The sequence below is a fragment of the Festucalex cinctus genome, chromosome 20 (assembly GCF_051991245.1).
Source record: "Festucalex cinctus isolate MCC-2025b chromosome 20, RoL_Fcin_1.0, whole genome shotgun sequence".
NCBI classification, from domain to species: Eukaryota; Metazoa; Chordata; class Actinopteri; order Syngnathiformes; family Syngnathidae; genus Festucalex; species Festucalex cinctus.
In genome coordinates, this window is record NC_135430.1 from 19,166,486 (window position 1) to 19,179,526 (window position 13,041).

Below are 13,041 nucleotides of genomic sequence, written 5' to 3' on the forward strand. Positions count from 1 at the left end.
TAAACTGTAACTGGGAGTGACAAATAAACAGCTTGAGGCAAGCACACTTTGCCCTTATTTGGAGAACTGTGCAAGAGAGAGATTGAGAAAAGGTTCTTAGTTTAGAAATACTTAAAAAAGTTATGTTATGCGTTATGGGTGTGGGAGGGGTAAAAACATATACACAGATAAAATGGCATTGAAAAAGGATGGCTAGAGCACTTTCTGACCATATTGTGGTTTGCTGTAAAAAGTTGCTTATAATAGTGAAAGTAAAACGGACTCATTGTGATAACAAAATAATTATTTGTAATTCAATTGTTTTAGAATTTCAACTTTGTTTTCTTAAATTAGAGTACTGTACAAACAATGTTGAATAGTTCCAGTATTTGTTTACAGTGGTTGTAAGAGTGATTTATTTATTTATTTATTTTAATGGGCGGCACTGTTCACCTCTTTCTACCAATCAGCTCGAGTCTTCTGATATTGTAGGCGGGACCTGCGGCTCTATCAACCAATCCGCGCTCACCATTCGCAGCGCGTGGAGAAGTTAGCACTCGAGTGCCAGTCTGGTCCGTAGCCACGATGGATACAATACCATGCTTTTTGCTCGTCCTGCTTTCTATAACAAGGATACAGGAAAATAACGGTAACTTCTCTTAACCTACTATATCTGCTTGGTCTCGTTGTTTTCCACCTGTTTCCACTCTGTTACACTGTTGCCGGCAACGAGCTTGGGCGGAAAATCTCTTTGTTTAAGAAACCCCCAAGAAGCGGAGTGTGTCAAACTAAGATGGCGCAGGGTCGGCGGCTATCCTGCTGCTGCCTGTCTGTGGAATGTTTATTGTCTTGAGAGGGGGAAAAAAAAGAAACGAGGTGCTAAAAGTCACCCTTGGATTTACGGGGCAACGAGAAAAGCTCTTGGTGGAAGTTGCTGTTTCCTTTGTGAGCTTTTCCTTGCTGCCTCTTTTGGGTTTGGGCTGTTGCAAAGAAGTACGTCCGGAGTGTGTCCGTCCAGTTCCTCAAACGCAAAGTTGGCTACATCGCCTTGCTGGTTGTTTGCTTATTTGTCAAGCTTTGGTTGTTCATTTACGTTGTGGAGGAACGTGTTCTTTGTAAAGTGCCTGGGGGCAAATATTTGAACAAATTACCCCGGGGATGAACGTGATCGCAGCCCCCTTCCTCACCCATCTTAAGTTTCCCGTTTATAGTTCGATGCGACATTGTTGGAGCTCACATTTAGTGGAGATACACTTGTTGACATCCCTGACTAGTTTCTTAATGTAGGTTTATGAATCAGTTTTGCTTTAACACTTGGAAGTTTGAGTGGTAGATTTGAAGCATGTGTGAGTTTATTACCGGCACAGAATGGTTATTTATTTATTTGTTTATTTATATTCATTTATTTGTTTGTTTGTTGAAGTTGATTGCGATTTATTATGTGGAAGACCATTAGGAGTGGGCCAAATAATAACATAATTTCTTTATTAACGTTAGTTTGCCCGACCATACATCTGCTCTGTAATTTGCTTATTACTCATACCACCCATTTGCTGCTATGGAATTTAGCATTTCAGTACTGTTCAGTCGTTTGGATGGAAACAGACCGGTTGCAATTGAAGTGCACTAGTTAATAAAAAATAATAAAAAAAAATGTGTGAAATAAGCTTGAGAGTGCTTAATTGGGGAGGGAACTACCATCAAAATAATACTCAACAGAGTTAAATGCCAACCATCATTGATTTGTCCGCATCCACAATTGTTGCCATGTAACACACCCATTTGCAGGATATTTGCTGATTGGCTAGTTTCATTAGTTAATGTGCGTCCCCAAAAAAAGAGATTCTATCTTCGGAACATCCGATTGTGAGCATTTCTATTGACTCAAGCGTTTTCTTTGTGTGTCTTCCCTTTGTGTAGAGAAGCATGGGAGCCTGATCATGAGTGGAGGGCGCATGCTTTTCACGCACAGCATCCATGGGGGCTGATCACATCCTCCCCATGCTAAAAGCGGAGCGATGTCCTCACATAACACCCCGCTGCCTCAGAATTAGGGGCGGTTATCGAATTGATATGTTGGCTTTGGGACACGCGGAAAGAGAGCAAATTCCACATTCTTTGTCCAGCAATTGGATTGTCGCGGCGTGGGGTTGTATAAAGGGGCTGAATCCTTTACATTAGTCAGGAATCCAATTTTTTTACATTCCAATATATATATGAAATTAATGGCTGTATATGTTACCATACATTTAAAGCAAATTTCATGCCTTTGACTGATCCGGAAAAGAAAGAAACATGCCCCTGCAGCTTACACGCCTGTTAACAGCAACATAAAGGCTTACGCTTGTCTTTACGCTTCTGTGTGTTTTTTTTTTTTTTTTTTTAAAACACACACTCACAGCCACACTCGTCCAAACACCGGCAGTGAGTTAAATTAGGTGGTGTCACTATTGCGAATCACATCCTAGTAGTTCCCACCTAATAGGCTGTGTCCTTGTTCCCTGTCATCCACTTCTCCCTCAGCCTCCCACCCCCCAGGCTCATTTGTCTGTTCAACATCACATGATCCTCCCCTCGCCCCCTTTTCAGAATAATAAATAACAGTCCATGACGAGTGAGGATGTTGGGAGGTCTGTTGGGAAGGTTATCTTGCCTTCGGAGTTGCTACCGCCTGTGAGTGTCCATGGATGGCGGAACCTCCAAATTGGAAGTGAATCTGTTTTATGATGCTGGTTGAACTTTAAATTTCAACAGTTTAAAAAGGAGTTTCAAGTTGAAACTAAAAAAATCATGAAACTGTGATTTCTACATACAAGTTCACAACTGAGTAATGTAAACTAAATAAGACTAAAAATGAAATGAAACTGTTTGCCCTTAGAAGATGACAGAGGGAAGGTGTTAGCAGAGAAATACTGTTATCTTTTGATGTTAGGGTTGCAGCAATTGAATATTTATAGAAGCAGTTATTCGACCAATTATCCCATCCATTATTTGAGTATTCGGATACGGTAGTCGTATTTCCACTGTCATGTAGCAGCGATATACAGAGGAACATTTGCATACATATTAATGAAACTATTCATGTGCAGGTATCAAGATTAATTAAAGGACAAATAATCAATTATCAAATTACTCAACTATTTTAGTAATCGAGTAACCCTTCAGATCCTTGTTTACCTTGTCTAAATCCTCTGAGTCAGCCTCGAAACTGTGATTATTCTCTGATTTCTCTCATCCATCATAAAAGCAGTGTGATTATTGTTTTAATCAAAATAAGACATTTGCAAACATCTGCTTTTACTTGGGAAAACTGATCGAGTCAGTTTCAAAAGGGTGGTGACTGAGTACGTCGATCCCTCTGATTTGATATTGCTTAATTGTTGTTGTTGTTGTTTTTTAAATCACGAAATAATACAAAATAAATGATCAAATCAAATAATAATTATCTGTTTATACAATTAATCAATGGAATAAGTGATTCTAAAAATATTTGATAGTGCCTGCCCAATATTAATGCATGGATATTAAGGATGTAGTTACAATGTTGTTTTAGTAGTTTGAGCTCTGGTAGTTACAGTTCATCTTTATTCCATGAATCGGATGAGTAACCTAAAAACATCCAGATGGTCATTTTAACTCTATTTAACGAGCTAATTATATGACGAGATTGTTTGTCATGTTTCTGTTGTGACCAAGTGGCTCGGAATCCACAAAGAACAGCTAATAATGAACACAAATTAACTGAAGCTCAAGTGTAGTAGAGAAGTCACTTCTATATCACTCAGAAATTGATGGGTGATGAAAAGGTCAAGGATGGAGTCTACTAGAGTCTACTAGCACTGGGTAATAGTCAGTATCCCTCCAAAAACAAAATAAGGATTTTGTGCAGTTATGACCATGGATTCTTCTTCATCATCTCATGCGCTAATGACTGTAAGTGGCTGGTTTAGATTCATTTAACTTCTGTGCAAAGGTTAACAGATAGGACGGATGTGAAACGAAGTGTGTTGTGTCCATTTACCGAACGATGAAGTCAATCAACTTCAATTTGATTGGATTGCTGTTTCACAGTATGCAAGTTATTCGTAATTTTTCTCACGTCCGTGATTGTAATGAGAGGCATTCATCACAGATGGAAAACAAAGCTCTTGTGCCACAGTTGTGGCGATGTTAGCGCTTACTGTCTTGATTATTTTTTGATCCAGCACCTTGTGTTGTCAACCCCATTAAGCATTTCTGTGCGAAATGTTGAGCGCAACTCTCTCCCCCATTCTCGAAGATCATTTCTCAGATCTGGACCTGCCAAGTCCATTTTCCCGAGTTCGGGAATTTGTTCTTGCAAAATTGGCTGCTTTTATCAAAAAATTGACACAGGCTGAAGCGATGCCTGGGCCACCGGCCAGGTGTTCCCCAGTTAATGATCCGAATGTAGCTTTCTCCTTCCAGTATGAAAACAACAGACAGTGGTGCTGTTACACTTGTACATCAAATGAGATATTTTGTTCGGTGGAATTTGCTCAGGCTTTTACCCCATTTGCACTTATAAATGATGGACAGTTTTCGTGATTTCAGAGCTTCTTGGGGGCTATGCTGGCCGCCTCCTAGTTTTACATGCTCGAAAGCCTCTGGCAAATAGTAAAAGATGCTGGTGTAAATTTGTTAATTTTTAGTTATGTGGCCTTTTACCTCACTGCATCTGATACAAACGTTACGTATCGTTGTTGTTACATGACTGCCACACAAACTTTCACATCCACTAGTACATTTAAGTTCCTTCAAATAATTTATGGACTATAGTTATGAACACCGTTTATTTGTAAATTTCTTATCCTAGTCTCATGCGTTCATCGCAGTTTTAATTAAAGATTTGCATCTGCTCCAGAGGTTTTTCAAAATTGAAACTGGCATTCTTTGTTTGCTAATGACTGGGTTAGTTTTTTTTATATATATATATATATATATATATATATATATATATATATATATATATATATTAGGGGTGTTAAAAAAAATCGATTCGGCGATATATCGCGATACTACATCGCGCGATTCTCGAATCGATTCAAAAAGGGCAGAATCGATTTTTTTTTTTTTTTTATATTTTTATTTTTTTTTATTTTTTATTTTTTTAGGATTCACACCTTGAGCATGGAAGAATGTTATATGAACGGAACATTAAGCCTTAATATTTTATTTTAATGCTGTTCAAACATGAAACAGATTACAACCTCTATAAGACTGAAATTTCAGATAAATAAATAATACATTTTCATATAAATCTTATACTCTACAAGCTTACTGATTAGTATTTTCTAAATTTGAATGAAAAAAAATCGCAACAATCGCCTTATAAATTCGTATCGGGATTAATCGGTATCGAATCGAATCGTGACCTGTGAATCGTGATACGAATCGAATCGTCAGGTACTAGGCAATTCACACCCCTAATATATATATATATATATATATATATATATATGAAACGTCTGCAAATGTTGATCCGTTTTCAGCTGATGTCCCTGAACGTATTGTGCTTAAAGTAGAAAAAATACTTTGCTTGCTTTCATGGAGGACTTTGGAAATTAGAACACTCACATTTGAAAGGTTGGAGCGGATGATGTGGCCTTAAAAAAAAAAAAAAAAAAAAGATTCAGAACATTCATACTTCCTTTCCATTCTCTGTGTAATTAGCTTGTACACAACCATAATGTTTAACTGAATTTTTGTATTCAGTGTTGCCATTGGGCCTTTAATTATTTGGTTACTAATGCCTTTGTGTCATTTTGTTTTAACTCGGCCAGATTGACACTTTTGTTATTTGGCCTATGTGACGAGGAGCAGCTGAATGCAAGCAGATGATAATTCATCTCATTAAAAGTTAGTTCACTCCTAAACGATTTGTTCCCCCCCACTTCTGAAACGACTACCTACTCTGTTTGTGGATCTACCAATCAAAGCGAACAAGATGTCACTGAAATGAATGGTAGTTTTTCACATTGGGAGCTGTCATACATTCTGGGTGAGGAGACTCAATACTAGATGTAATAATGAAACATTTTTATTATAGTTAACTGTAGCTCAAGTTTACAGTTGTAGTGTGCAACTGTATTGGGGAATGTATAAATTGTTACAGATATTACCATTCCAATGTTGATAAATGGAGTGTTTTGTTTTCGTCTTTTATATAGACCCTCCAAATATTCAGCTGATTCTCCTGAATCGATTTTTAGAGTTTACTTTATCAGCACAATGTGTTGTCCTTCCTCTTGCCTGCCTGTCTGTCTGTGTTATATTGCTTTGTGCGCTGCCAGCGTCGGTACGAGCAGCAGAGAAATGCAAAGCATTCAGTGACCCTGCATGTCCGTTGTCCTGGCCCAAGGAACCACAACTAATTTGAGAGGTTGTAGCTGTGCCACCAGCCATTCGATTCAGAGGCAGCAAAGCGTTAATGAGTAACAGCCCAGCCTCACTTTGCTCTTTTTATGAAGAGAACAGGGAATCCCAAGCCCTTAATTGTAAAGGGGGAAAATGAATTTTCTTTGTTAGATTAGATACAGAATAAGAGATGTTAGAAAAGTCTACAGCAATATATTATAGTAATAATATTTACCGGCTCACTAATAGGACTGATTTGTCACCAGAAGTCCTTTGAGGCCCCCCATAAAATCAGCAAAAAAATAAAAATAAAGATACAATTGTGTGCTCCAATTTCCATAAAACACAGAAGGCACATCCTTTCCAACATTGTATGGAAAATATTTGCAACAAAATTCTGAACTAATGATTATTAAAATCATGAACCCCTATGCACTTTTGTACTTTAGTTGTTGTGAGAGCTTATGAATATTACTTGTAGTTAATTAGATGACAGTGATCTATTTAACTAACAGCAAACTTTCATTGAAGTGGTGTTCAATGAATGCAAGATTGTGGAAATTGGAAACCCTGTTTCTGATCATTATGACCAGAAATATGATATAAGTAAAATAAGCTAACCTTGAGTAAATGTATTGTGTGCTTATTAGAGAAATCTGAGTTAAGAGTGAATTCACTTTTCTTTTTTACCCCATATGACAAAATTACAGTTGCTGCTTGTCATTTTGCCGATTGTCCACAGCTTGCAGACAAGCTCACAGACTCCACAAAGCCTGTCAGTAATAGACATTTGCCTACACTGATGAGTCAACGTATCCCATTGGCAGACACTCATCACAGACTTGTTTGTAAATATGTTCTGTCTGTACATGCATGTCTACTACAGATAGTTTTGTTTCATGTGTAATTATTACGCGTTGTATTGTGAGTTCAGATGACCAAATCACAACAACCAAAAACTTATAAGGAATAAATGCATTATTCAAATATAGGAAAATGATACAAAAATCTGATGAGGATTTGTCTGTAACAGTAGAAATTGTATTATGTGTGATTAACACTGGGGGTGGGTATTTCGCTAATGAACCATTAATTGCAGAGACCTTGCTGGTCTCGCTGTCAATTCTGGCACTTGAAAAAGATATCTGGTGCCGGTTGCTGGTCCCTTTAAGCTCCTGGTGGGCGTTCCAAATGTTCGTGATTTAAACAAACAGGCATGTAAATAGCAATTCATCGACACCTTATTTAATAATTGATCATTGAAATGCATGAATTGACACAAAAACATAAATTTTTAGTTCTTCCACCCCTCTAATTAGCTCTTCTTAAGGACGTTGTGTGAGCAATCTATAATGTAATGTATTGTAATTAGGAGTTACTGTACTGTCACTTTTTTTTTTTTTCCTTGGGAAGGTGAGAGAAGCATTTATTTGTCTTAAGTGGATGTTTCACCCTGCGGCTAATTGGGGCACAGTGGCCGCTTAAGGTTTTTTTTTTGTTTTTGTTTTTTTTAATAATCATCAATTTTGTCGGACATGACCAGAGGACTGTTAAAAAAAAAGAAGAAGAAACTGGCATACATTTCCCCCATGAAGTCACAACAGCGTCATAAATTAAGATCTATTCTTTGTAGATTAGGCACACATTCAAGCTGTGACTGACACAACATACCCTCAATTGCCCATGATTTTGGTGTGTATGGTCAGCATTGAGGATGTCAAACCTCATATGTGCAATCACCTTTTAATTTAAAAAAAAAAAGAAGTGAAGAGTAAAAGAATAATTGGAATTGTGGTATTTGTTATGGAAATGTTTTTGACTTGTATGCGTAGATTCTTGCAGCTGTCCTGGTGTTCGCTGTTTAACCTTTGATCAAACTGCTACATATTCATCAGAAGAGCCCTTCAGACAGATGTACGGCCTGATTCCCCTCCCATTCTCGACCTCTATGGCCGTCCTTACGTTTGTCTTTGTTCAGTGAACAAAAACACACATAAATCTGATGTGGTTTCATCTGTAATGGTATAGCAGGTGCACCTCGCCGCAGTTTCCTGAAAGACGTGTTGCAAAATATGTAGCTGCTTGCAATAACGACATAACACAGTGAATAGGACTAAAACACACATTCATCTCTGCGATTGATTTCCAGTTACCTGGTGTCAAGGACAGTATCTGCTCCTCTGACCTCTTTTTATAGTGTGAGACACAATTTAGTTTACGCCACCCTGCTCAGCTTTGGCTCAAGTAAGGACAAACAATTCAACCGACAGATAACTGGTCTCCTCTTCTTGCAAGAGCACATCTGGTGTAGACAAAGAGCTGGCCATAATGGCGGCTGGGGGTAGGAAGGTTGCTTGTTTGTGGGGTCTCGACTTATGGAAATGACTCTCAAAGGTGAAAGGTCTTTCTAGAAGAAAGAGGGGAATGCGTTAGCATGCTTGCTCACAAACTCATTCCCTCCCGTGAATGATCTCAGGAATGAGATGGGGGAAGGGCAACAAGCTCACGGGAACTACTAAAATACACAATTTGGATGCAAGGAGTCCTCCATTGACATTGCTGAGTGCTGCACAACATCTATGGATGGACATCCATTGTCGTTTACAGTAGTAATTGTCATCTGAAGTAATAATCACTATTATTCTGATCAAACTTGAGATCCCCATTGTCAAGTGCTCCAGGAAAATTTGGTTTCTGCCCCACAGGAAATGAGGTAGATTGGTTTCTACACCAAAGACTTAGGTGGCTGTGATGTGAGCTGGGCGACAGTACAGCAGGGAATGGTGTTAAATTTAGGATTAGGTGTTTGAAATGTCATGCGTTGCGCTTCTTGCAGATCCCAGGGAAGCAAAGCATTGAACATTTAAAATTCTTTTTACGTGCCTCCTGTCAAAATTGGGCTTTTAAGTTTTTCGAGGCTTGAAAGAGGACTTTGTTCCTCTGACACGTCTCTCCTTGCCATTCACTCGGGAACTTATTTTCCTCTTCAAAACAAACTAGTCTTATTTGGAAACAAAAAATACACTTTTTAAACAAAATCTGTTATGGGATGCCACTGTCATACATAATTTTGAAACGGGTCATGCTGCTATCAATTGTCCCGTTGTCTAACTAAGAACATTATCAATACCTCCCCCACCTTTGTCTCGTTTGTGGTAGAAATTTGGTATTTGTGAGCGTACTGATGCGTAATCGCCCTAATTCGTCTTGCCAAGCCTCAAAATAAACTCTTGTGACTTCTTCAACAATGACTGGAGCGAGCACAACATTGATTCAGAGGTAATTCAGTTACTGCCTCGGCTTCTTAAAGGCTTTGTGTGTATGTTGGCTCTCGTACTGCGTGTGTAACGATATTGTTAAAAGGGTTGGCGGAATTAAATTCATATTGATTCATGAAATATGAAACTTTAAGCCACTTTTTTTTTGTAATCTCTCCCGCTCTTTTTACCGCGAGGCTTTTGCTTTTAATTTCGAGAACCTCAAAGGGATTCTGGAGTTGGTCAGAGGGGCATTAGGTTTATTGATGTGTGGACAAAATTATTGAGGTACACCGCTTAGTCAATAAAAAAAAAATAATAATATTCAAGGGTTGGTGCGAGACACTTATTTCACCCTTAGTCTCAATTCTTCCAGCAAGCTAAATGCTAAGTTAGTTGTCCCGGAACAGTGAAAGTTGCAAAGTTGCACAGACTCCATTCATTGTCAGTTCCTAAACATATACCATTTATGTTAATTTGTAAGTTGATTAGAGATAAAATTGTCTGACAATTTAATATCAATATGAAAGTTATCAAATTTAACCATGGATATCTGTCATGTACTACAAGAATATTAGATGTCACTCAAACTTAAAAAAAAAAATGCACAAAAAGCATTCCAACATGTAATAGTTTGAAAAGTATAATTATGGACAGTTTAACTCCTTGAAATGTCCTTAAAATGGCTAGTTAAGACAGTGATATATCAGACTAATGGCAAATTTGCCCAACACAGTCATTGCTGTTTATCGGTAAACTGTACTACTTTTCATCCCTAAAACGTAAAAGTTAATTACCGAATAGTATACCAAGTGATTATTTACTTGTGAAAGTTATCCATTTACTGCTGTTCTGCCCCAAAATCCCACTTCCCACACCATAACCAGTACAGCAAGCTGAACAATGTCATGCCCTCAAAACCTTTTATATGATGTATTGTATAGGACAGTGAGTTTGGAACTCTAGAGGAAAATCAATCTGTGTCTAGGAACAGTGTGTTATGTCAAGAAAGAAGGTTGTTCTTTGCTGGGTGGAGCCAGCAGTAATTGCCACAGGACGTCTGAGCCGGAAGCGTTTCTTGCCAAATGATGATTCCCATGAGTCACTAAATGAGTGACTAAAGAGGAAACAAGATTTGTTTGGCATGAGAAAAAAAACAGTATCCATAAAATCCTCAGTTTTTATTTTGGTAACTAGCAACTGTGTTTGATTTACCTGGTCTCAAAATTAATAACATGACATACGTCAGCCATCATCGGTATAACGTTAGCATAGCTGTCAAGGTAGTGTCAACAAACCTAAACAACACTGTGCTAAAGTTTGACTAACATAAGAAACTTGAATTTGAAACTTATATTTATGGTTATGAGTATTATTATTTGTCCTTCCTAGCAGCTGGCGTGGATGAATTTGCTTCAGTGATACAAATTTATGTTCAGTGAAATCTTCAGTATGTGTTGAAGTGATCTTGTGAAAAATGCAGTCGTTTTGCCTGGAGACAGACATAGCAGAAAAAAAATCGAGCTGGCTGAATTTGTACAACGGACGTGCAAGGCATATCGTCAATTCCATTCGATTATCGATGCGTCTCGCTGCAGCTGTGCTGTGCTGCTTAGCAGTCACGGTAAGAATATTCGTATATTATATTTGTAATGATACTTGCTTTGTTTTACTAAATCAAATTGGAAGAGCTGTATACGTTAGAATGCACAATTTTCCACCAATAGTGACAAATACTTGTATTAGGCTCGATCACAGTCTTATTGCACACAAATCAATTCACACATCAAAAATTGACAGCAGCAGCAGAATGACATTGCTGAATCATATCAACAATCATATCAGCTATCATACCGTTTTACTTGAGGAAAGTTAATTTAATATAAAGGCGGTAGTTATAACATCCTCAGGGACGTCCAACTTTCAAGTGTGAGCTGTGTTTCTCTCTTCTGTATGAAACAACTCTCAACATTCACACCTCCAGTATCTGCTGCCGCTTGTTTTTTCGTCAATGGTGTACAGCGCAACTCCACTGTCACGGTTCATCATCTTTTTTTTTCCTCTCCAATGTTGGCAAAAGGCGATGTAGCATGAGGCACTTAAGACAGGCAGAGAAAAGCTTTGATGAAAGCTTGATGTGGCAGAAGGGAGAGATTTTAGGAGAAGTCCCACTTAGCTTTTACTACTCCAGGATGTCGAGATAAATGTGGTTCAGCTGCTTTAGGTTCCATTGTTGCCTGGCTACCACAATGTTAACACTGTTAAATTGTTCGTGTGGAAAATACAAAATAATAGTAGTAAAGGGCCTGCACAAGCACCCATGAACAGAAAAGTGTGAGCGTTCATATGATATATGTACTTCATGTGGTAAATGCGTGTGAATTGAAAATGCAGTCATGAAGTCATTTGTGATGTGATTTTTTTTTTTTTAACTAGTTTTTGTCACCTTCAATATCAAATTAATATCACTTACATAGATGTCATGTAACTACCACTATACAGTACACTACAGTATACTCGCAATTTTCAAACTAAAATGAAGAAATAAGGTCGTAATACATTAGAAGGCAACTGCTTGATTATGCAACTGCTTCATGGCATCCATCTTCCCTCAGGCTATCTCTGCTTGGTGACTGTAGTGTTTGTGTCGGCTTGCTCACATCTCTGTCACATCAGATCTTTGCAGTTCAACACGCAAAACTCGTTGTCCGATGTGCCCGTGCTTCTGTGTTGAAAGCAATAGCTGATATTGCGCTATGCATTATGCAACGATTGTGTGGACAGGGATGAGAGAGTTTTTCACATGGCTCTTGGACAATAAAACTTTATTATCAACTTTATGTCGTTAATACGAACTACGAAGCTTTATTATCATCAATTTATGGATGAATGTAAAGAGACTTTAAGAAGAGAAAATGTAATCCACAATTTCTAAGAAACAGAACAAGCCTTGGGAGCAATGTAGCAGACTTTTGGTCCGTGTTTTGTTTGTTTAGTCTGCCTCTCTAACTGGCGTCATTCAAATCTTTGTCTTAGATTAAGTCAACTGTATTGCAACCGAGACTGGCCTTGTCTGTCTGCCGTTTCATATTTCTCTCAGGACCTGAACTTTGGAACTGGAGAGTCGCCGTTCAAGTCACTCTGTGGAGAAAAAAAAATTAAAAGCTGTTGACAAATAAATGGATGCTAGTGGTGACCAGCGCAAGGGCGTCTGCCGTTCGATCGGCACACCCTGATCATCGGTAGCCAGCCGGGACTGGCTCGAGTTCCTTGAATGCACCTGGCTTGTTTACAGTCAAAACTGAAACTGAAAGAATGTTTCTGGAATAACCCGTGTAGCCTATTCAAATTAGTCGGCATATCCTAACCTTAGCATTCACAAGCACTCTTGAGTACATGCAAGAAATTAAACCATATGACCATGTGTATG

The 13,041-nt window shown here is 38.2% G+C and overlaps 1 protein-coding gene across 1 annotated transcript in view; it reads left to right on the forward strand.

Moving 5' to 3' along the window:
• Window positions 1-529: 529 nt before the first annotated feature.
• The window catches only part of tgfbr1b (transforming growth factor, beta receptor 1 b), a 33,370-nt gene continuing 20,858 nt past the window's right edge, over window positions 530-13,041 (forward strand). The window contains exon 1 of the mRNA XM_077508802.1: window positions 530-628. Within this exon, the coding sequence (XP_077364928.1) occupies window positions 565-628 (64 nt within the window). The 5' untranslated portion in view covers window positions 530-564. The remainder of the gene's footprint in view (window positions 629-13,041) is intronic.